The sequence below is a fragment of the Pinus tabuliformis genome, chromosome 4_1 (genome assembly GCF_031772625.1).
Source record: "Pinus tabuliformis cultivar Carrire ecotype Pingquan chromosome 4_1, CPIR1, whole genome shotgun sequence".
Classification (NCBI taxonomy): Eukaryota; Viridiplantae; Streptophyta; class Pinopsida; order Pinales; family Pinaceae; genus Pinus; species Pinus tabuliformis.
Window position 1 is genome coordinate 457,322,326 of NC_142303.1, and position 25,329 is coordinate 457,347,654.

Sequence of the window (25,329 nt, forward strand, 5' to 3'; positions counted from 1 at the left end):
TTAACTACCTTCCACTCATCTGCAATGGAACTGCTCCTCATTAACGGTAAATAGATTAATGCTAATTATGAAATTACTCTATATAGCGATTAGAAAACGTAGAATTCCTTTCCTTCAATGTTTCGTATGATCAGTAGCCCATTACAGATTCTTAAGCCACACAAGGACCGTTTGAATTTCCCAGCCATTATTGTTTAAGAATGTCATCAAGGACCGAGTTCAACATCTTTCCATTGTTTTCCTATTCTAGGTAATCTGTGACCTTTCCTCATTTCAGCAATTCATCACGCCTCTCAAAATTAAAATCCCCAAAGAAAAGGGAAAGAAGCTAGAAGACAACCATATGTTTCCCTCACCTGTAAACTTAGACCACGTACCTTTGTTAGACCTTAAATATAAAATTGTTGAAACTGACTGTGAATTTGACTTGTTCAAACTTCACAGTTGGTTAAAACAAAAATTCCTTTACCAAACCGTGAAATTAATCTGTGGCAGTCTACCCTACATCAATTTATGTTCCCACAAACCCATTTCTTCCCTAAGTTTGCTTCCTGACCCCAATTGAGTTATGTACCCTCTCATAGAGCTATCGTAAGTCGCAATGGTGAAGTTTTGATCAGTATCACAGCTGAAGCCATTGCTCCAATGCTCCTGGTAACTATCCCAAAGTTAGTTAAGCCATTATCAGTAGACTCTCACAGAGCTCTACAAGAATTTAACTTTTCTAGAGAGAGCCAAGATCCTTGAAATTTTTCTACCTGAAGATGCCCAATTATCAAAAACCAATCCTTCATATTCATCTTCCTTGTTCCGTGAGGGAACTAAGCATATTATGTCATTTCTTACATTCTTAGTTATCACTCTGACCAGTGGGTTGATGAGGCCATGGTTGGCTTCTTATCAATTTTCACCATTGGTGAGAAACCAATTATTTTTATTTATAGTCAATTTATTGTAGAGGCTATGCATGATCAGTTTGTCATATTTTCGATAATGGGAGCTTTCAAATACTCCTATGTTTTAGTGTAAATGTTTATTCATCAACAGGTAGACATATTCCATTTCACCTTGAAGAATATGGATGAGCAGGGAAATTCTCAGTCAGTCATATAATGGACATCCTTGGTGAGAAGGGAAATTCTCAGTCAGTCATATAATGGACATCCTTGGTGAGAAGGAATTCCACATAATTCTCTTTCACAGACTTTTTGGACTAGTTCTTATATATAGTGGTATGTCTCCTACATAGTGATGTGAAGCCCAGGATAGGTGAAGACAATTACAATATTCTACATCTCAGTGATCAAGTAAAGACAAGGGACTGGTATCTTTACTAGACATACATAGAAATTCAAATATATGGGTGTGAGATGCCACCTTACAAACTACCCAAATTTGTTCCAAAAAAGACTAATTCCAAAAAAGACTAATTAAGTGGGTGAGTTAATTATATGAAAACAGGGAAAGCCTTTACCGAATGAATTTTGCACATCATGCAACTATAATGAGCAGAAGTACCCATGCGTTCAATGAAGGGACGGAATAAATCATAATTTTTTAACGAAAACAGAAAGAGAAGAATTGGCGAGTTGAGCGGGTGATATCAATTGTAAAAGTGAGAAAGTATCTTTTAATTAAAGTGAGAAAGTATCTTTCAATTAACATGGGCAGGTTGCGACGACACGACGGAGGATAGCCGCACCACACGCGACAAAATTCTTCTACATCGTTGTGCCCATGTGTCTCTCTGTTGGAACCATAGCCTTAATGATATCGCCTTCAGCATGCTATAAGAGCACTTCATACTCACAACTATACAAGCAACAGTGACTGGATTGAGTAAAAGCAAGCAGCAGTCCGTCGAGCAAAACCGTTGGTTCCGAAATGGAGCGAAAGATGAGAGTGGGATCAGCGCTTCCGATGCTCTACTTTTCATTTCTTCTTATTTCGCTATCCTCTGTCACTGCCCAGCGAAGAAGAGGCTTTCGTTATGGACGGGAGGAGGAATACCAGCATGATGAGAGATCATCAGCATGTCGAAGGTTGCAGCGGCTAAGTGCCCACGAACCCTCTGAATCGGAATTGCTAAGATCCGAAGGTGGCACCTTCGAGTTGTCGAACCCAGAAGACAACGAGGAATTGGAGTGCGCAGGCGTTGCCTTCTTCAGAAAGACGATCGAAAGGGGCGCCATGTCGCTGCCTCAATATCCCAACGCCCCTCTGCTGCTTTATGTTCACCGAGGTACTCTAATAATACAACTTCTTTCTGAATGTCGCATGATTCCCTAAATTTGTTATTATTATTATAATTGCTTCTATATGTGCATGTGCAGGTGAGGGCAGAATGGGCATTGTGTTCCCGGGGTGTCCGGAGACTTACAGAGAAGACGAATCTTCGTTTCGAGGGCGATCAAGACGCAGGTCAGAGAGACGAGGGGAAGAAGAGGGAGAGGAAGAAGAAGACTCAAGTCAGAAAGTGAGGCGAGTGAGGAGAGGAGACGTAATAGCCATATTTGCAGGAGCAGCCTACTGGTGTTACAACGATGGCAACGAGCCTCTCCAAATCGTAGCCATTGCCGACGTATCCAACCCTCTAAATCAGGGCCGCAGGAGTTACCGAGTAAGTATCCCACTCAATTAACTAATAATCATCCTTAACTATGTTATAAATTCTTTCATTTCATTTTATGGCTGACTGGGGGTAAAAATGTACAGCCCCACCCTCTTGCTGGGCAAGGCTCATCATCTGGTCGTGGTCGTCGTCATGAAGAGGAGGGAGAGGAAGAAGGAAGAGGGAGAGAAAGTGGGGGCAATGTGTTTGCAGGGTTTAGCACGCGCTCTTTGGCCGAAACGTTGGGCGTGAATGATGAAACTGCAAGGAGGCTTCAACAGAATCAGCGATCACGACGTTTTGCGAGGGTTGAACGCGGCCGACGACTCAGCTTACCCGCCCCTCGATCTCGATCTCGCTCTCCTTACGAGAGGGAGAGGGATGATGTTGCTGGTGGATTGCATCAATATAATTCATCTGCAACGGAGAATGGCATGGAAGAGCTCGTTTGTGAACTGCGTGTAAGGCACAATGCTGACAACCCGCAGGATGCCGATGTCTACGTAAGAGATGGGGGACGGATGAATATAGTCAACCGTTACAAACTTCCTGTACTCAAGTATTTGAGATTAGGAGCCGAGAGGGTTGTTCTCCGCCCGGTAAGCAATAACCTTTATTGGTCCGCTTCACTTTTATATATATAATAATGTTAATGTTTCCAAATCAAATGAATGAAATTTGAATGCAGAGAGCAATGTCTGTTCCATGGTGGAGGATGAACGCGCACGCAATAATGTACGTGACTAGAGGGGAGGGGAGAATGGAGGTGGTGGGAGACGAAGGGAGGAATGTGTTTAATGGGCGCGTGAGAGAGGGTCAGTTCATCGTCATTCCCCAGTTCTACGCAGTCATCAGGGAAGCAGGAGACGAAGGGTTGGAGTGGATAACATTCACAACATCAGACCTGTAAGTATAACCTAATTATTACCACTGCTGCTAATATGATGTACTGTTCAGCAATTATACTCATCGGGTAAATTGGTATCATGCGTTGTTGCAGTTCCTTGCGGTCGTCTTTGGCAGGAAGGCAATCGGTTTTGAAGGCAATGCCGGAGGAAGTGGTGAGAGCCGCTTACAGGATCGACCAAAACGAAGTTGAACAAGTGATGAGGAACAGAGAACGCGACACCCTTATTTTGCCTCCATCATCTACCCGCTCATCCCGTCGATATCAGGCGGACATCATACCAGGTGTCTAGGTGGAATAGAATATTAATATTACCCATGCATTTCACGCACATTCACCGCAACCCTTAATGTGCATAGATATGCAGTCTCGTCCGAATATAGGGTTCCTCACCTCTGCAAATTAAATGTAATCGAAAGAACAATTACACCGTTCCTTTTTGTTCACCGCGTTCTGGCCGTGTTCCTTTGGTTTAATGTCGTCCATAACATTACATTACCTTGTATATCATATCACTTTGCACTCCGTGATGTCATAAACCTGTTGGGTATTTTTCTAAATGGGGAAAATACCAAAAACCAAATAAACAAGCACACAGAGGCAATGCTCTGTTTTTACTTTGCTCCAGGATCTTTTATGCACAGAAGACTTAAAAAAAATTTCACTCAGAGAATCAGAGTATTTCACCATAAGAAATTTCTATTCATTAAAAACCGATACAAACTTCATCCTCTTTTACTGAGAGGGATTTAACACTGTAAAACCATTTTCATATTCACTGCTGTGAAAAACAACTTACTGCTGTAACAAAGGTTTACATGAGCTTACTGCTGTAAAACAAAATTTACATTCACTGGTGTGAAACACTTTTACATGCTGCTGTAAAAGCAAAACTTACAGAGTTACAAAAAACTCGCTCCACCATTTCCTTTATGCACTGCTGTGCAAAACTACACATGGTTTTTCCACACACCTGAAATTACATCACCCTGGTTCTATCTTTTTACACACTGCTGTGTGGGTTACAATACATCGCACTGCTGTGCCTCACTCTTCAATTTCATTACATCGCACTGCTGTGCATTACCATACCTCTTCTACCTTACAATGCACACACAAGAAAACATTACATATATATTCATGGCAATAAAACAAAAGGACTTACATACGTTTTCACTTGCCATGCTTCCGTAAAAATAAAAAACAATAAAATTAAATGTTTTTATCAGCCTTTACTTGTGCCCATACTCCCGCTGAAACAAAATTAAAAACTTCACCAAAACTTACCAACCACAGTAAATTGCATTTACTGTTTTACTGACATTTACTGGCGGTAAAGGAACTTTTACTTCACGTCAAATTTATTAGCTGCTGACCTGTACTTTAACCATTGACTTTATTTGCATCGCATCGCAACTTTTCTCATGTCAAAGACCCCGACTCTATGACATTGCCGATAGCGATGTGCCGATGCGATATCGGCGATCGCTCATCGCACAAAAACAAAACCACTTGTAAGTCCTCCGCTGCGACTTCGCCGATGCGATATCGGCGATATTTCATATCGCTGCTGCTGCCTGCCTCCGATACTCCAACCCGCCGATATGCCGACTTGCCGATATGCGATATCGGCGATCGCTCGTCGGAAGCACAAAAGCTTCTTTATGATTTCTTCACTTCGACTTTGCCGATGCGATATCGGCGATCGCAGTTGAAATTATATTTTCAACAAAACCTTCAAAGTAACATTACTGAAAACTTTATTTGATCAACTACCATCCGCAAGATCACGATGATATATATATATATATATATATATATATATATATAGATAGTAGTCCCCCCTTCTGTCTCTTTTTTCCTTCCAAGAAAAGGACTGGAATATTGTAGTCCCTTCTCTCTCTTTCTTTCAAGGAAAAGGACGAGAATATAAGTTTGGTGTCTTTTTAATTTCCCTGGTATAGCTGGTTTATATATATATATCAAAAGGAAATATATACGATGGTTATTGATGAAATCAAATCTAATTTTAATATCTATTCAAATTTAGATTCAACCTTAAACATATTTTTTTAATTTTTTAAAAAAGAAAGAGGAAGATATGCTAACTAAATAATAGTTAAAGATAAATTAATCTAAATTAATAATTATCAATAAATTTGTAATTAATTAAGAGTATTTGATTTTTTTATCAGTGATTTTTTTTAATTTTTGAGTTTTTCATTAATTTTTGAGTTTTTTTATTAGTGAATTTATCATTAGGAAAATCAATAAGAAAATATTAATCAATTTATAAAATTTTCTTATTAATCACTTTATAAGATTTTGAGATTGACTTATTTATAATATTTTGGGATTGAAGGGAAAAAGTGGATCATTACTCCTTAATGTAAAGCAAACCACTAAAAATTACACATACCAAAGATATATGTCATCTTTAATATTTTCAGCCTTGCTAAATTTTTTATATAATTTTGGGTGTGAAATGAGGGTGTTATATTTATTCAATTTGAACATATAGATAATGTGTGTCAATATTATACATATATTAATGATATTATCAAAGTGATCCCTTAATGTAAGGAAATAATGAATTTTATTTTATCTTTTTAATTTTATTATGCCGCAAGTTGTTCTCCTTCGAGAACAACTCCCGAGCTGTCATCGTGTATCAATCTATACCATTGGATGTAATGTTAAACAATTGAATATTTTTAGGTCGTAGGATTAATAGTTAATAGTTAAGAGAAAACTAATAGTTAGGGCACATAATGGGTAAGTTCAAAAAGTAATCAAACATTGTTTCTTGCTGAACCATTTTTATGGCTTAACAAAAAAGCTTATTCCCCTCTTGGTTCTCCAGAAGAGGGTTTATCTTGCAGGGTTTGATCTTTTTGTTCATCAATCCTTCCACACTCAATTTCTTGCGGTAAATTTTCTTCCACACTCAATTTCTTGCGGTAAATTTTCCATTCGGGGTTTTGTCACTTTATTGACAGACTAAGGTTGCTTAGTTCTTCTTTTTCTTGAAGAAATGTCTCATTCCAGAGAGACCTACTACTTCAGAACGAGCTATAAGAAAATCCATAAATACATTTTGACAACGGACTTCAATCTATCGCAGAGTCACTAGGTAATATAGTAATCTAATTGTACTTGATCTCATGAGACTGAAAGTAAGTTGAGTTACTTCCTATTAGGGTCCTATATTTCATAGGAGGAGTTGTTTTTACCTTATAATTTTATATTTGAAAAATGTAAATAATGTTTCATGTTTTAAATTTATCTCTCTCTCTCTCTCTCTCTCTCTCTCTCTCTCTCTCTCTCTCTCTCTCTCTCTCGCTATATATATATATATATATAATAAAAAGGAAATAAATTGCAGGGGACAAAAAAAACTAGAATAAAGAAATGAAAGGAAAAGAAAAAAAGAAAAAAAATGTTTGAAAATGTCCTCCTAGCTAAGAAAATCTAAATGCCACCAAGAAAAATTAGTATTGCATCAGTTTACATTTAGAAATTTTGAATAATGTGTGCAGCTTGTTTAAATGCCACTTGGTAAATAGGAAAATTAAAAATTATTTGGGCTAATCACATTGTTTAATTGTGATTAGGCTAGGAATACAACAGGTTAGGTTATTGAATAAATTAATCCCTTCGTTTAATCATGATTAATCGATAGGAAAAATCAATAAAAGTGTGCTCTGTTAGTTCAAATGCAACATGGAATTGTTTTTGAATAATTTTAGGGAGAGTTAGTTTTTTATTAACCTTACCTTAAGTAAGGGTTAATCGTGCTTTAATGTGCTTGTAATAAAGTTGGAAATATGTAATAACACTTTAGAATAAAATGAAAGGCTCAGATCAACCCACACCCAATCAACGGAAAGGGAATGTTTTCCAGCCCTCTTGAGCTCAACTTCGCTTTTTCCTTAGGGGGGGGGGGGTGGTCTGAAACTCCTACTACGTGGCACCCTCTTGACATTTTACAACCTCCCCCCCCAACACTTTCCTCACATCGTGCCCAGCCCGCCACCCCCCCCCCCCCACTTTCCTCACATCGTGCCTGGCCCCCCTCCGAAAAGTCTCTCACTACTGACTCTCTGCCACTTCCACTCATCACTTGTCACATCAACTTCTTGTCCCCACCTTCCCTCCATGTGCTCTCTGCCACCTCACCCTCATGGACTCCACTCCCACAACTATTCCCGACCGTTGAAACTCATTCTAATGACTTACTTCCTCCCAATCCTATGCTTCCACCTGGTGCCCCTCTTGCCATGTCAGCAAGTCATTGCGGCATTAACTACCTTCCGCTCATGTGCAAAATGCCTGCTCCCTGTTAACGACAACTCGATTAACGAAAATTGTGAAATTACTCTATATGACAATCAGAAAACGTAAAATTCCTTTCCTTCACCATGTCGTATGGTCAATAGCTTATTACTTATTCTTAAGCCATAGAGCGACCGTTTGAATTCCAAAACCATTATTGTTTCGAACTATCATCAGGGACCAAGTTCATCATATTTTCGTCTTTTTCCTATTCTAGGTAATCCATGACCTTTCCTCTTTTTAGCAATTCATCATGCCACCCAAAATAACACTCCCCAAAGAAAAGGGGAAGAATCCAGAAGATAAGCCTATATTGCCCCCACCTGTAGACTTAGATCATGTACCTTTGTTAGAGCTACAATATAAAATTGTTGAAACCAACTGTGAATTCGACTTGTTCAAACTTCACAGTTGGTTAAAATAAAAATTCCTTGACCAAAGCGATGAAATTAAACTGTGGGAGTCTACCCTACCTCATTTTATATTCTCACATACCCATTTCTTCCCTAAATTTGTTTCTTGGTGCCAATTGAGTTATGTCCCCTCTCAGAGAGCTGTCATAAGTCGCAATGGTGAATTTTTTATCTTTATCAAAGCTAAAGCCATCGCTCAAATTCTCCTGGTAACTATCCTAGAGTCAGCTAAGACATTTTCACTAGACTCTCTCATAGAGCTCTACAACAATTTAAGTTTTCCCCAAAGAGCCAAGATCTTTGAAAATTTTCTGCCTGAATATGCCTAATTACCGAAAACCAATCCTCCATATTCATCTTCCATGTTCCCTGAGGGAACCAAGAAGATTATTTCCATCATTTCTTACATTCTTAGCTATCACTCTGACTAGTGGGTTGATGAGGCCATGGTTGGCTTCTTATCAATTTTCACAACTGGTGAGCAATCAATTATTTTTAATTATAGTCGTTTACTGCATAGGCTATGCATGATCAATTTGTCATATTTTCTACAGAGGGAGATTTCAAATACCCCTATGTTTTAGTGTACATGTTTATTCATCAACAAGCAGACAGATTCCATTTTACCTTGAAAAACGTGGATGAGCAAGGAAATGCTCAGTCAGTCATACAATGGACATGCTTGGTGAGAAGGAATTCCATAGAATTCTCTTTCACAAACTTTGTGGACGAGCTCTTATATACAGTGGTCTATCTCCTACATAGTGATGTGGAGCCGAGGATAAGTGAAGACATTCAAAATATTCTACATCTTAGTGATAAAATAAAGATAGGCGACTTGTATCTTTACCAGACATACACAAAAATTCGAATATATGGGTGTGAGCTATCACCTTACAAACTGCCCAAATTTTTGCCTATGATACTTTTTTTATTAGAGTACATTCGGCAAATGATTCACATGAATGACCTAAATTTTGTGGCAGCAAAGAAGAAGGCCTAGTTCAAGATTAAAGCCAAAGTGGGACCTTTTGTCTGCAACACCATATCAGCTGGTAAGGAAGTCAATTTGTTGTTGAAGAAAATGAATTTGAAGTTGAGTTTCACATGGTCTTATGACCCTTTTGTATTGATTTAAAAGCTAAGCATGGAGCAAAATACCACACCTTGTTCACATAATCCTCGACCAGAAATCGAGCAGTACATGAACCAGACTCAATGGGTGGAAGACACACCGCAGGAGGTAAAGGAGCAGGTTCTCTCTACTAAAACCACTCAAACACCCATACCTAAGTAGAAACAGAACAGGAGATCAAGAGAAGAAGAAGCTTCCCCAATGATGGAAATAGGAGCAAAGGATTTTCTAGTTTATACTAAGAAGCGGAAAACCAACTCTACAAATGTTTTCTAACATGACACAGAAGAACAACAAGCTATTATAAAGATAGGTCCTCACGTTTCTAGAAGAGAGGAGGGTATTTTCATAGGATCACTATCTTCATCCACTTCCAGAGATCCTCCAAAGACACCAAAGGCAGTCGATTTGGCTCAAGCCACTGCTGAGCCCAAATTTTTCTCAAAATCAAAGGAAATTAAGCAAAGGAATGAAATGCTAAAAGCCTCCACTTATACATAGTTCTGGAAACAAACAACTGCCTCTCTAGACATATTATTATCAACATTCAACTCATAGAAGGGAAAAATGCAGATATCATTTCTCAAAGCCAAGGTACGAGCTCCCAGGTCATCTATAGATTACAAGGAACCTATATTCACTTTTAATGCATAACATATTCATCCCATAGACTAGATGGACCTACAAAAACAAACAAGTGAGATGATATAACAACCTTGAGAAAAAGGATGCTGATATAACAACCTTGAGAAAACAATTGAAGTTTCCTACTATGGAGGATCCATGGGCCAAGGAGCTATGAGAGAGTTAGAAGAAGAAAGAGGATATGTTCAGGATAGTCATCAAGCTAAATATCCAAATAGAGACATGGAGATAGAGTTAGATAAATTTTCTCAAAGAAAAATAGCAGGGACAATAGTTGGTCATAGTCCCTCTTAATGCAGTTTCAATTGCAATGGCCATAGCTACAAGAGCTTCTTCATCTACACCAACAGCTATAACAAATTCAACAAGTGAATTGGTCAGATCCATGGATAGCCTGACTATCCAAGAGTAGGAAATTGCAAAGCTAAAATCTTAAATTGAGACAATGTCAGAATAAAAGTTAAATATTGATAAATTTTATGTGGCAGAGTTACAGAAAATCCATCAATTAAATCTAAAAATTAAGAAGTTACATAGTGAATCAATGATGGTTCATAGTCTGCCCTAAGTCAGAGAAGATATATGGACTGAAATTGGTGAAGGCATCTGAGGGATATGGCCTTCTATACAGATCATTTTTGAACAGCAGGAGTTATTGTAGAAATCCAAAGAAATAATGAGGCAAACTAGAATAGACTTGGGGCAGAAACTTGGTGAAGCTACAACCCTCATAAAATTTCTAAATTCTAAGAACAAACAAGAACTACTGGAGTTGGAAATTCAGGACAGAACAGACACCATCCTGGAGGTGAAAAGGATGCAGACCAAAAGGACTCTTATGAATCAGGTGGATAAAAAATGCCAGAATTTAGAAATCAGGATAGGCAAATTCCACAAGACGTTGTAGGTGCTAAACAAGAAAAGTATATACCAAAGTTGACAAATATAGAAAATCAACTAATGATCCTAACATAGTACGAGGACAGATTAATCAAGATTGCCCGAGACAAATCAAAATTTGCAGGGATCAAATGCCATATGATAGGGAAGGAATTCATGGAGGCATTAGATTTTTATTTATTTATTAGTCATGAGGTCAAGCGCCTATTTTTCATGAAGCCAATTTTTCATAAATACAAAGATGTGGATGAATGCTACAAGAAGTTGATTAATTTTTCAATCCCAAGTAAAGATAGGTGGGAGAAATTGTGTGAATTACTGGAGTAATTTGTAATTGCACATGAAGGAAAACAACGCAACATATTTTGAGTCCCAGTCACCAACAGTCTTCCTCAAAAACAGGGAAAACATTCAACAATTTGAAGATTCCTATTATTTTGTTCTCAATTTGTAATCAGTTTTAGACATTAATAGGATTCATTCTTGATCTTTTGAATCAAGATATTTTGTAATTATTTTTGTGCAAATACTTCAAAAATCAGAATATTAGTGTCGGGAGTAGTTTCAAAGAAAGGAATTATGTTGTAAAGAAGCTCACAGAGATACCTTTGATCATATCTCAGTAATACAACCTAAGCATTACAGGATTCTTGTGTCAATTTCATTAGTGAAGTGCATCTTTCTCTGTTAAATGTTTTCGTTGTTTTTCATATATGTCTCTGAAATCCAAATCATTCTAAGAAGAGTATGAACATAATTTCTTTAAAAGTACACTCTGTATCTGACTTATGAATAATTTCTATGTTTTCTACTGAAAATTAAAAACATAATTCTTAATTGCTTTGCTTTTAATTGTAGTGTTGAATCTATTTCTTCTCCTCCACATCATATATTTTATAGGATCTAGTGAACTTACCTACCCTTCGCTATAATTTTAGTCTCTAAACTCTGTGTTTGATCAACCTAAACCTATGACTCCATTTCCCAATGGCCTAATTCCACTATCTCAACCCAACAATACAAAAACCAAAACGTAAACATGATAACTAGCCTAATATCATCAGTAAAACAAAGCTAAATCATAAAGATAGATCCCTCTTTGAAGCTGGAAGCGCTGGATTCCCAGTGTCCAAAGTGGTTCTAAGGTTACCTCTGTGATCTACTCTACAATCTCAAAGATTATGGAGTGATAACATCTTGGTGACCATAATGGGGACAAACATATCTTTGTTTGAAATTTCATTTCCCTGGTTCAAAAATATTTATTTCGTCACATGTAAGAGTTATTTTTTAGAAATATTTTTTTTTGAGGTTGTAATTTTTTCTGCATACTGTAATTGTGTGTTGAATACTATATAGATATGGCTCCTAAAAGAATTCATACCAGATATCATCCAGATATGAATCCTCCCAATATCCTAGATAATCTTGAGAAATTGATAAGGCAGAAAAGCTTGACCAAAAGTCAAGGGAGTAACAGTCCTCTGCCAAGAGCCAATTCTTTTCGAGAGAGTTTTATTACCATACAAGACATTCAATTTGATATACCCTTTGAACATAGTCTATTTAGAACCAAGTATGAAAGATTTGTAGCTGAAACTATCATTGATGACTCAGTATTAAAGCCATACATATCTTAACATCAATCTGTAGACTAGGATCTTGACAAACAAGCTCTCCAGTAGTTTGAAAAATTAGAAAACCTAGTGACAAATCTAGATCAAGCTATCCACAAATCCTACATCCAGCAATCAGTTGAACTTTCATCCCTATCATTCTCTGTTTATTCTCCCATTGCACAATCTTTACATCTTATTTCCACTATTTCCACCTCCTCAACAATTTCCACTACCTCTCCATTAATATCACCAAGTATAATACAAAATTTTTTAATCCCTTCCACATCTACACCTCACATAGTTTCATATGTTTTTCCTCCCCATATACTAGTCATGGAAACTTGATATGCTCCCCTGGTTTTACCTGCCCAATTACATAACATGCCTCAAGACTATTAAAGTATGATTCCTCAGTTTGATGGCATTGAGGCCCTCACTGGACAACAACATGTAGATAAAATGAATGACTACTTTGACCTTCAGGAGGTTGATGAAGATGATGTCAAGATGAGGTTGGTTGCCCAAAGCCTTAATGGAGAGGTAAAAAAATGGTTAAATCTTTACTAGTAGCTACCATTAATGATCTTGTTTCCTTTCATCAGTCTTTCCTCAACAGATGGGAAAGTAAAAAGAATCCCCTCCAAGTTTTAAATGAATATAAAAATCTAAAAAGAGGTCCTAATGAAACTGTTGAAGGATACTGTGATAGGTTTGATTGAGTTTATAATGCCATTTCAGGTGTTATAAATCCCCCACAAGCGTTATCTCTTATTCATTTCTTTGAAGGGTTTGATGTTGACATGACTTACCAATTAAGAGAAAGAGACCCACCACACTTGAAGAAATGAAAAGTAACATTGTCAAAGTAGAGGCTAACTTATCAGCTAAAAAAGGCAAGCTTAAAACTAGAAGAAGGGTTACCATCAAGGAGGAACCTTCCTCCTCTTCATCAAACTTAAAAATAGATAACTAGTAAAAACCATGGAAAGAATGATGGAGTGGATGATAGTGGCTAATAGAACCCCTCCTATGGATAACTAAACAAATTCTCAAAATATAAATCAGAATCTCAGAAGAAATCCAACTCTGATAAAACAAGGGGAATAGAGGGGCCCTAATGATCAACAACTATGCCTCCTTTTCAGGAAAACTTTGTTGAAGAAGAAGTGGAAATAGAAGAACCTTTAGAGGAAAACCAATTTTTAGCATAGAAAATGAATTGGCTAAAGTTAAAATTTCAATCCCCCTCACTGAACTGACAAATAAGAATGCGTACAGGACACAAGTAATGAAATCCTTAAAGGTAGGAGAAGGAATAGATACTGTAAACCTTGTTAATGACAAGCATGAACTGTTGTTTGGTCCAGAGGTAGAAGGTAAACCCCAAGATGGAAATTTTCCCCCTCTCTATGTCAATCTCAATATCCTTGAGAAAATTCTTCATAATGCCGTGCTCGACTCTGGTGCCTCACGCAATTTAATGCCTCGATCCATAATGGAGAAATTGAATCTTGACATTACTAGGTCATATAAAGACTTGTATTATTTTGATTCGAGCAAGGTATGTTGCCTTAGTCTCATTAAAGACCTATGTGTCACCCTAGCTCAAATTCCTACCAGAAGCATAGTCATGGATATTGTAGTGGCAGACATACTCCCAAAATATGGAATGCTACTTTCTAGATCATGGAGGATGAAGCTGCAAGGCACACTGCAAATGGATATGAGTTATGCTACCATACCTGTTTTTTGTCAGCCTAGAAGACTTGATAGAGAAAACCTAATGAAATATACGGTTAGTAGTTAGCATAAACCAAACAACCATCCTTTGTATTCAGTTCATTCAGACCTAGACTCTTTTATCTTGTACAATGATCGAGGTATAGAAGGAAAACTCCCTAACCTAGAAACTGATTTGTGTGAGATAGAAGAAAACAAAACAGACATGGTAAAACTGGATGAAGATAATGAGCCTTGATGGAACATGGATTTTGGTGGAGTTGTAAGCAAATAAAGATCAGGATCAGGTGTGTGGGTTTTCAATTCACAAACTAGAAAAGTTGAAGGACATTCATATATATTGAACTTCCAATGTAGCAGTAATATAGCTAAGTATGAAGCCTTAATCTTAGGATTGTAGCTTTTGAAAAAATTAGGTGCTAAAAGAATTTCAGTTCATGGATATTCTGAACTCATAATTAAACAAATCAAAGGGGAATATTTAGCTAAACATTTATGGTTAATGGCTTATAGGAATGTTGTTCTATATTTCCTTTAACGTTTTGTTGAGTATGAGTTATTTGTAGTTCCAAGAGGTCAAAACATTATATTTGATGGTCTGACTACTTCATCTAGTACTTGCAAAATGAATTATCTCCCTAGTCACCAATACACAGTTGAAGTTAAAAGTAGACCACTTATCCTAGATAACATCAGCTACTTGTAAGTTTTTGGTAATGATGAAAAGATTAAAAAAAAATTTGCAGTCAAATGATGAATTCGAGTGTGCCAATATAGACATAAATTGTGATGTAGATAATAATGTACATAAAATAAGGAATAAAGTAGAATTGAATGAATTGGATAAAGATCAAGAAGAGTCAGAAATTTTGTAGTTGAAGGATAATGTTTTTCCTAGAGGGTTAGTTCCCTTGGAAGAATTATTTGATTTTAATGATGTGGCTAAAAAACCTAAAATAGAACCTACTATAGCCGATGTCGAAGAATGTAACATAGGAACCAAAGAAAATTCTAAAATAATTAAGTTGTCCAAGTCTTTGCCTTCAGCTGAAAAGAAGAAGTATATAAAGATTTTCAAAGAATTCATAAATGAATTTTATCAGAATTATGAGGATTTAAAGTCATATGACACCAGCATTACACAACATAAAGTTCCTATAAAAGAGGACCACAAACCTTTTAAATAAAAACTCAGAAGGATCAGTGTAATGCTTTTTCCCCTAGTTGAGAAAGAAGTTAAGAAATTATATGATGCCAAAATCATTGTACCCTTGCATTTTCAAAATGGGCATCAAACTTAGTTCCTACTAGGAAAAGGATGAGGAGATTAGACTATGTGTTGATTTTAGAAATCTCAATAAATCTTCTTTGAACGACAACTATCCTCTACCCAAAATGGACCACATCATGTAGAAGATAGTTGGATCAGCAAGAATTTATTTATTAGATGGATTTTTTGGTTATAACTAGGTTCTAGTACAAACAATGTAAACCTTGAAATGGGAACTATAAACTCAAAAGAGGAACTTTGGCCAAAACCCCCCGAAAAAACATCAAAAACCGTGCTAAAAACGAAATGTGTGTATACTAGAATGATGGTTTTTTTTAGGGTCAATTTTGAACATGTTTTAAAAATGGTAGTGAAAACGAAATTTTCGTGCAAAAAACACCTTGAAAATGAAAAAGTGGTGATACTGGAATGATGATTTTTTTTTAGGGTCAATTTTCAACATTTTTGAAAAATTCTAGTAAAACCGAATTTTTATGTGCCAAAAAAAATTGTTTATGGGGAAAAAAACAACGCTAATGTTTTTGGTAGAATAACACGTTTCTTTCCTAAGTATAAATTCAACATGTTTTCAACCGTAACATGCTAGATACAAAAGAAATTGGATTTTAAAAAACCATGACATTATGAGAAAATTACATGACTAAATGAATTCAAATGTCATTATTTGTATATTGAATGAAACATACATTATATCTCTAATTTAATGTTGCATTGTAGATATTCTAAACAATACAAATTATCATAATTAAGACATATAATCCAACAACATAAAAATGACTCATAACTTCTCATTTAACACCATATGGAAATCAAAAATTTTATTTCAAGATAAGATGTAAACATGAGTTATATAAACTATCTTAAATAGTTATTCAAAATCACTCATATTTTCTTACACACCATCAGAATTCACATCTTCAGATGAGTGACTGGAAGCTGATGAAGATGTTCCATATTCTTCTCTTTCATCAACTAGTTCCCCATCTGAGTCCACATGCATGCTCACCATTTTAGGTTTCAAAATTTTTCTAGATCTACGACTGGTTTTAGTAGACTCCCATCTCAACACTGTTCCTTCTGGTAACAACCCTTTCAGAATATTTATCGTCTTGAAGCGAAGAATTCCTCTCTTTGTTAAATTGAAGTCATAAACAAGTATGTCAACATCCTCCAATTATAATATGTCTATCCAGTGGTGATTTATATTTGTACCCTTTCTTTTTCTCTTTCCGTAATTTCTTTTGTCAAATACCATCTCTCGCTTATACACACCATTGAATGGGTGTGTATTTGTGGCATACCAATGTACTTCAACACCTGTAACATCCTCATTTTCTGGAAAGACCTTTATAACTTTAGCAACCTAGAATGGATAGCCGTTGGGATCTCCATCTGCTAGCACTACGATCATGCAACCCTCCTTAATATCATGTACTGAACCCCTGTAAAGGTCTTCCATGGCTTCACGTTGTGCACGAGATCTTCTGGAACTAATATACATCTCTCTTTCCTCTGCCTGTGAAGAATTAATAATGCCTTGAGATTGTTGCTATTCAACAATGTTTATTTCCTCATGTTCATTCGACACATTTTGTGGCCAAATAAATGGATTTTTCAAAGGTATATCTTCATTTGTTGTTGTTGAAATGATATCACTTTGATTATTGAAAAATGACTCCCACCAAACTGAATCGACAATGTCAAAGTACTCATATGTATATCAAATACATTTTTTAATTTCTTCTAGGCAATCAAAATAATTTATATCTCTATTCTATCTACGTGCACTATGAACTTCACCAACTGATTATAATACGATATTTTTGATGCAAATATTGGATGATCTGGAATGAACTTCAAAATTTCCAAACCTGATGAAGGTGCCTATTTTGTAGTAGTTGAATACTTCTTGCCACATATTAGTGCTTTCCCATCAATTTTTTTGATACGAAATTGATGTTTGAAGCTAATGTCATGAAGTTTTTCAATGCATTTCTCCTCACCATGCGATCCTAGAATAAACCTTCGCATGTCAACAGTTTCTTCCAACACATCAAAAGTAGGCTCTGGCATGTATGATTTCTTAATACATTCAATTAATGATGGCAAGCTCCCAACTTCCTTCCTCCTCAATGTGACTGAAAAATGACTGAACATCTGATCAATATGGTCATGAGTGTGCCCAACAAGTAGGAAACCAGCCTTTACCTTCTAAAAAATTCTCAATTCAATAAGCATGTTAAGATATCCGAAACAACCTAATTTTTGTTTTCATGGCAAGTGTTGTCCAATTGTAGATACAAAACTTTAGGGAGATTACCAAACCAATGAGAAAGCACATCATGAATTATGTTTATTGTCATATTTGTATCATTATGAATATTTGGAGCTGTGAAGTACACCTTTGCAACATTTTCCCATTGAAGACCATACAACCGACCAAGTGATACTGAATAAAATTTTCCTCCTGTAAATTTTTGGGTGTGCGAACAAAATGTGGTAAAAGTGTTTTCTTCTGGTCCATAACATCAATTAGCAAACCCAAATATTTATTTGGATTATCATAATACTTCTTTCGATGCTTGTACAACTTTTTCCATTCACTTGTTTTTTGTTCATGATGCTCCTGAAGTTCTTTGAAAATTGAATCTACACAACATAAAAGAAATCCATTAAGAAATATGTTTTCATAGTTGATTACTATACAATTTTAAAAGTTAAAGTTATGAAGGCTTACCTCCTTTTGACCCTTCACATTTGTCCCTTTTTTATTTAAGAGAAGCACATGTATTTCAAATCCCCATCCTTGTCTTCTTAGGAATACAGACATTGTTGAATTCTTTCTTCCATACCTTCACAAAATATTGATATGTAATAAACCAGCCATGTCCCTCAGCACCTTCTGCATATTCTTTGTATAAGTTGTAGATTTCTCATCTTGAAAAATTATCTAGAATATGTATTGTCTCTCTATTTGGCATACACTCTCCATGCTTTGAAAAGAAATCTTTCATCCATGACATTGCAGTATTTGATAATGGCCCAAACTGTCGTTTATGACGTACTTCTGAATAAAATGTGGGATCCTTTTCCAAATTTTCTTGAATTCTCGAGAGACGAAAATTCTCAATCGAATGAAACATTTTGAAAGCCTTTCTACAGATAAATAAAGACCCAATATGATAATCATAACCTGACAATGTAGATTGCATGCACCCAACTAAATATGAATTTTGCATGCTTTTATTCATTGACAAATATATCTTCCTGCTCTCTAATGTAAATTTGAAATCCATATGTTTCAAGCAATCTTTTTGACAACATTCACTTGAAATGAGAGTGCTGATAGAACTTCTTGTTGTCAGTTATTCTGCTCTACCCCTTGTATAAGTAGAACATCTTGCATTGATACGAAAAGGTTTGCTCCTACTCCTCGATACAATATTTCTTGGCAACATCTCCATCATTGGATCATCATTTGTATAAGGATTTTCATCATCATTAAGAGGAATTTTATCCACACTATGATCAACTGTGCTTTTCAAATACTGACTTGGAGGATATTCTTCATCTTCCCATTCTTTAGTGATACTATCATAGTCCTTAGAATTCGAACTGAATGGAAAATTTGACTCGATGTTTATTGGATATTCTTCCTCATGTGCATCGTCAGTGTTGCTCTCATAGTCCATAGAATTAGGACTGTGTCGAAAATGTGACTGTTTACTTACTAAAAATGCTACATCCTGTCTTTTTTCACTGCTACCTTTATAGTCATTAGGATTAGGACTAAGTGCATCATCCTGTCCTTCATCAATGCTACTCTCATAGTCCTTAGAATTAGGACTAAGAGGACACAGTGACACTCCATTCTTTTGAAATTCATCATCACGCTCTTCATCACTGCTGCTCTCATAGTCCTTAGAATTAGGACTAAGTGGACACCGTGACACTCCATTCTTTTGAAATTTGTCATCGTGCTCTTCAACACTGCTAGTCTCATAGTCCACTGGATTAGGACTAAGAGGGTAGCGTGACACTCCATTCTTTTGAAATTTTTCATCGCACTCTTCATCACTGGTACTCTCATAGTCCTTAGAATTAGAACTAAGAGGACATCATGACACTCCATTCCTTTGAAATTCATCATCACTCTCTTCATCACTGCTGCTCTCATAGTCCTTAGAATTAGGACTAAGTGAGCGTCGTAACACTCCATTCTTTCGAAATTCGTCATCACGCTCTTCATCACTGTTGATCTCATAGTCCTTAGAATTAGGACTAAGTGGACACTGTGACACTCCATTCTTTTGAACTTCCTCATCATTCTCTTCATCACTGCTGCTCTCATAGTCCTTAGAATTAGGACTAAGTGGACACCATGACACCCCATTCTTTTGAAATTCATCATCATGCTCTTCATCACTGTTGCTCTCATAGTCCTTAGAATTGGGACTAAGTGGACACCTTTACACTCCATTCTTTTGAAATTCGTCATCACGCTCTTCATCACTGCTGCTCTCATAGTCCTTAGAATTAGGACTAAGTGGACACTGTGACACTCCATTCTTTTGAACTTCATCATCATGCTCTTCATCACTTTTGCTCTCATAGTCCTTAGAATTGGGACTAAGTGGAAACCGCGACACTCCATTCTTTCGAAATTCAAAATCATGATCTTCGTCACTGCTGCCCTCATAGCCCATAGGATTAGGACTAAGTGGACACCGTGACACTCCATTCTTTTGAAATTCATCATCATGCTCTTCATCACTACTGCTCTCATAGTCCTTAGAATTAGGACTAAGTGGAATCTGTGACTCTTCATTTATTTGAAATTCTCCATCCCCTCTTTTATCAGTGCTGCTCACATAGTCCTTAGGATTAGGTCTAAGTGGAAGAATTTCCATTATATTCATCAATATGAATAGAGTTGTTACACGATAAAGATGTTGATTATGTATAAAGCGAGACTTCACTATCACAAGAATCCATCCTTTTCAAATAGAAGAGGTTGAATGATACAAATGCATAGTCTCCTAAAGATATTATATAGCTTAGAGAATGAAATTTTCCCTCCAAAAAGTTTCGCCAAAATATTTCCCTCCAAAAATTTTGTTAGATTTATTTCCCTTCATTATTTTATTCTACAATTTATTGAAAAATCTAAACTAAACTTTTTTATGAAATAAATCTTAAAGTTAAAATTGTAAACTAAAAATTTTACCTAAATTATTTTAATAGTTAAAGTATATAATATTTACTAAAGAATTGAATATTTTTTTAATTTTTCTAATACATTCTAAAACAAATTAATTCCACTTTCACCTTGTTGTAAAACAATTCCATAATATTTGTTTTATCATAGTTTCTTATATCGCCATAAAAAATTAACATGTTCAACTTTTTTTAAAACAAATTAATCCCACATTAACCGTATGGTAAAACATCTCCATAATTTCACCTATATATTAAATTCCATTATCACTATTACTCACATCACATCAAGGTTTTCTGAGGTTCTTCGAAAGACTTGGAGCGAATTTGTGGACAAGCTACATTGCTATCAACAACATATTCATCAGAGAATTCTCGCAATTGAAAGGTTGGTTAATTCTTTTTCCTTGCAAATTTTAATATTAAATAAGTTTAATGAAGTAGAATTTTTTAAATTAAAACTTTTTGTGGAAAAAATTTACCCACTACCTCCGCTGTGGGCATGGTGGGCTCGGTAAAGTTGACAATGGCCAAATGAGCCCAGTAATGTTGACGACGGCCAAACGGGCCCGGTAATGTTCATGACAGCCAAACAGGCCCATAGGTTAGGGACAATGGGGATCGCTGGCCCGCCCGCCCGCAAGCTGGCAGGGCGACTCTCGGAATCACCCCACCACCTCGTGGGCAGGCGGGCTGTCAGGGTAGCGTGGGTGGAGGTTGTGGCAACTCCCCCTATGCCACCTTGGCGGCCCGCCTGCCCGCGGGGTGGCAGGGCGATTCTCGAAATTGCCTTGCCACCTTGCGTTCGGGCAGGCTGCCGGGTTGGCTCGAGGGGAGGCTGCTGCAGCACCCCCCTGCGCCACCCCGGAGGCCCGCCACCCCATGGGTGGGTGGGCCACCGGGGTGGTGTGGGCGAGGCTGCCGGGGTGGCGCCCCTCAGGCTACACCGGTGGCCCGCTCACTCGCAAGGTGGCAGGGCGATTCTGAGAATCGCCCCACCACTCCGCGGGTGGGCGGGCCACTGGGGTGGCGCGGGCCGAGGATGAGTGGAGAGCAGTGGTTGAGCCGCTATGGTCAGCTAGGGTCCAGACCTAACAACTGGCTCGGTTGGCCAACCGATTTTCAGGGGGCGACGGCAGGGCGATCTATTTTTTAATTTTTTTTTCAAAATTATTTTGATTTATAAATTTAAATATCATTTATCATTTTCATTGTTAATTTAAGTTAATATGTTTTTTTCATTTAATGATTTATGTGTTTCTTTTTTTCAAGAAAATGGCATCAAAAAAAATTTCTGTGAATCTTTATTGACCAAAAACTCTTAAAGGTGGATCTTCAAAAAACATTGGTGAATGAACTCCACCTAAGCTGATGGCTACAAATCTTTCAAGTGCTTCAAATGATAAGAAGATGATTTCATACTAGAAGAAATCAAAAGAAGTGAAACTTCCATCAAGAATATGGTATGTGAAAGAAAGAGAAAGACAAAATGTGCAGATATATCTATATATTGATATACCTAATGATAATGGAATTTATGACGTGATGGGAAGAGTCATAGACATGTGTTTGGTACCAGACAGTGAAGTTGTTTACATATTTACAAAACCGTCAAAGTAACATGAAAGGATTAAATACCAGTTATCATATTCATTGTATGACATGAGAGAGGTATCTAGAAAGTTGTGTAAACAAATCGTAAATGAGATGAAACAAAATATCACAAGTATTGTTATTTATATTTGTGTTTTACGTTCTTATAACTGTCTCACTATATTTTTTAACTTTGTTTTTATTGACCTATGATATTTTGTTTGGAAAACTTTTGTTGAAAGTTGTTCAATTAGGTTGAGAGGCATTCATTTCATAGAGCATGATATTATGAAAGTTGTCAGCAGTTTCTATTCAGTGTTAGAAGAAGATATGGAAAACAAGCAAAATGTAGTAATTGATGATGCTACAAAACTACATCCAAAGGATCAGAAAAAAAGCCTCTAGTGGATAAATCTAGCAAGGGTAGACAATTTACTTTTGAAGACAAGGAAGTCGAAACTGGCAGTGAAGAATATGTTGTCGTTATTGAAGATGACATTGGAACTAAGAAGAGCCATAAAAGACGAAAACTAACAATGCCTATGAATAAATCTGTTACAGTTAATGATGAGAATGTTATGAAGAAGAAAAGTAAAGTTGAAGATTTTGAAGTAGTCATTATCAACAGTCAAGAACCTAGAGAAACTTCAAAAAAAAGCAGAGAAATCGTTACACCAGGAGTTGATTTAGAGGACAACATTATCAAAACAAAATAAAATTTCATTTTACAGAATTTGACAAAGAGAAACTTAATGAGGGTGATCATACATTTCAGTTTAATCTCAGACAAATCTATAAGGCAAGTGAACGACAATGTCAATATCAAATCAGAAAGCCACATCATCTGCATGTTCACAACTTGAAGACATTGATGAGGTACAATCCATATCCTCATGTGGTTAGTTATGTTCTTCTTGTTGATCCAGTTCAAGTTCCCAACAAAGAAGCATTTGATAAGTCAAAATGTTTTGAATACAATTATTATGTGCTTGGGGAGAACCATTCTGTAGACGCTCAAAGACAATTGAAGGAGGAATATCCCAATAACCCACATTTTGAAACAATGAAATGTATAATTTATGTTGGTTTATCAGATACAGAAGCAAAGTTAGTGGCATGGGATCATAATTCAGATAATGAATATAGGATGTCTATGAATTTCATCCAAAGGGTTAGATTTATTCATAGTGAATTTGAAGAAAAATGTGGTGGGGATAGGATAAATGTTATTGTAGATTTCCGTAAGGAATTTTGTATGGAAATAGGCTATCCAATTGAAGAGAAAATCAATTCAAAAGGTGGCAAAAGCAGCAAATTTAGTGATTTATTCAAAGGTGTTGATAACATTTTCTAGTTGGCATTTATAACTAGAGAGATATGAGAGTTGATTAATGAGATTTTTAGCATGTGGGAAAACATTGGCATTAAAAACTAGAAGGTCAAAATGTCTAAGCCATTGATATGTAGCAACAGTAAACCAGGTCTTGAAATTAAGTAGCTTCTAAAAGATATGATTATCACACCTTAGAGAGCATTGCAAGGAGTGAAGGATGAAAAAATTATCAAAGCAATATTATCTCGTGTGAAGTCAGGGGAATTATCATTGGAGGAAATGTGTGAGGAATTTCAAAAGTAAGTTTGTTGAATAATTTTTATTTATTTCTAGATTATAATTTTCTTTTAAATATAACATATTGTTCTTGGTAGTGTTTGTTATACATATCATTATATTAACTTTTTTTACTTTATCTATGCAGTCATAAAGTTTACATGAAAATTCAAGAACAAATGGTTAAATTGTTGAATGAAGATAGTTGGGATGATGTTGTACGCAACTATCCAGATTCAAGTTCTACATCAACATTAATTTTTTTTTATCTTGCATTTAAAAAGGTATGCTGATTTATACATTCATTTTTATTCATCTGTGTACTATTTTTATTTATAACTTACACATATATTTGTTTATTTTATAAAAGATGAAGAAGGATGATAATGGATCACAAGATAGTTTCAGAACCTTTATTGAAAACTAAAGATCGAAAGACTGAAGAAGCAACGTATTAAGAATGTTGAACTTGATCCAACTCTTACTCATTTCATTTGGAATGGGCTTGACACTATTCAATATCAAGTAATACAAGGTGACTGTGAAGACATTGCTAAACTCATACCTAAAAGGGATTATGCCCTAGTTATTGTAGATATTCCCCATGGTTTCAATATTCCAAACATTGACTATGATAGTGACCCTTATACTTATCAAGCTCTTAGTAAAGTGGTTGCATGATTTCTAGAAGTCACGTCATCACCATTATGGAGATTTATGACATTTCATTCAGACACACAATTAGAAATGTTATTGTCAAACTTCAAGGGGAAAACAAATTCAAGAATGCAACTTACATGGTAAGACGTTTAAAATGTATATTTGATTAATGTTGAAAAATTCATTTATGTACAATTTAATTGAACTTTTACTATTTCATGTTACAGGAAAAATTCAAATCTTCTTAACCGTGAAGATCAACTATTTATAAATGATTGTGAGTTCATCTATATTGATAGTTGGGCAAAATATGATAGCTATATGTCCATGATTTTTAATCAGGTAGATGGAAAGAGTCATAGCCAAATATTGACTTATGATGTTGTTGTGAGAAAACTAACATATGAAGACAAAGAAGCAAAAGGAGAAATAGTTAACATTTATCAAAAACCACAGTTATTGATTAACTATCTTATAGACATATGTTCAAGTGAAGGAGATTGAGTTATGGATTTATTTTCTGGCTCAGGTAAGTTTTATTATATGGAATTGAATTTCAATATGTTATTTCTTAATTAATATGTCATTGTACTAATTTACTTCATTATTTCTTTTGTGCTTGATAATTAGGTACAACACTAGCATGTTGCCTTC

The 25,329-nt window shown here is 36.0% G+C and overlaps 1 protein-coding gene across 1 annotated transcript; it reads left to right on the plus strand.

Moving 5' to 3' along the window:
* Window positions 1-1,845: 1,845 nt before the first annotated feature.
* LOC149176380 (11S globulin seed storage protein Ana o 2.0101-like) lies at window positions 1,846-3,858 on the plus strand. Its single transcript, XM_089423103.1, has 5 exons — window positions 1,846-2,242; window positions 2,334-2,620; window positions 2,716-3,210; window positions 3,300-3,517; window positions 3,612-3,858. Exons 1-5 carry the CDS (start codon window positions 1,885-1,887, stop codon window positions 3,808-3,810), a joined length of 1,557 nt encoding a protein of 518 aa, XP_089279229.1. The 5' UTR covers window positions 1,846-1,884; the 3' UTR covers window positions 3,811-3,858.
* The last annotated feature ends 21,471 nt before the right edge of the window (window positions 3,859-25,329 follow it).

Coding starts and splice junctions, on each gene's coding strand:
- LOC149176380 (XM_089423103.1), top strand. CDS start 1,885: ATGGAGCGAAAGATGAGAGTGGGATCAGCGCTTCCGATGCTCTACTTT. Junction 2,243..2,333: donor GCTGCTTTATGTTCACCGAG/GTACTCTAATAA, acceptor GTGCATGTGCAG/GTGAGGGCAGAATGGGCATT. Junction 3,211..3,299: donor AGAGGGTTGTTCTCCGCCCG/GTAAGCAATAAC, acceptor ATTTGAATGCAG/AGAGCAATGTCTGTTCCATG.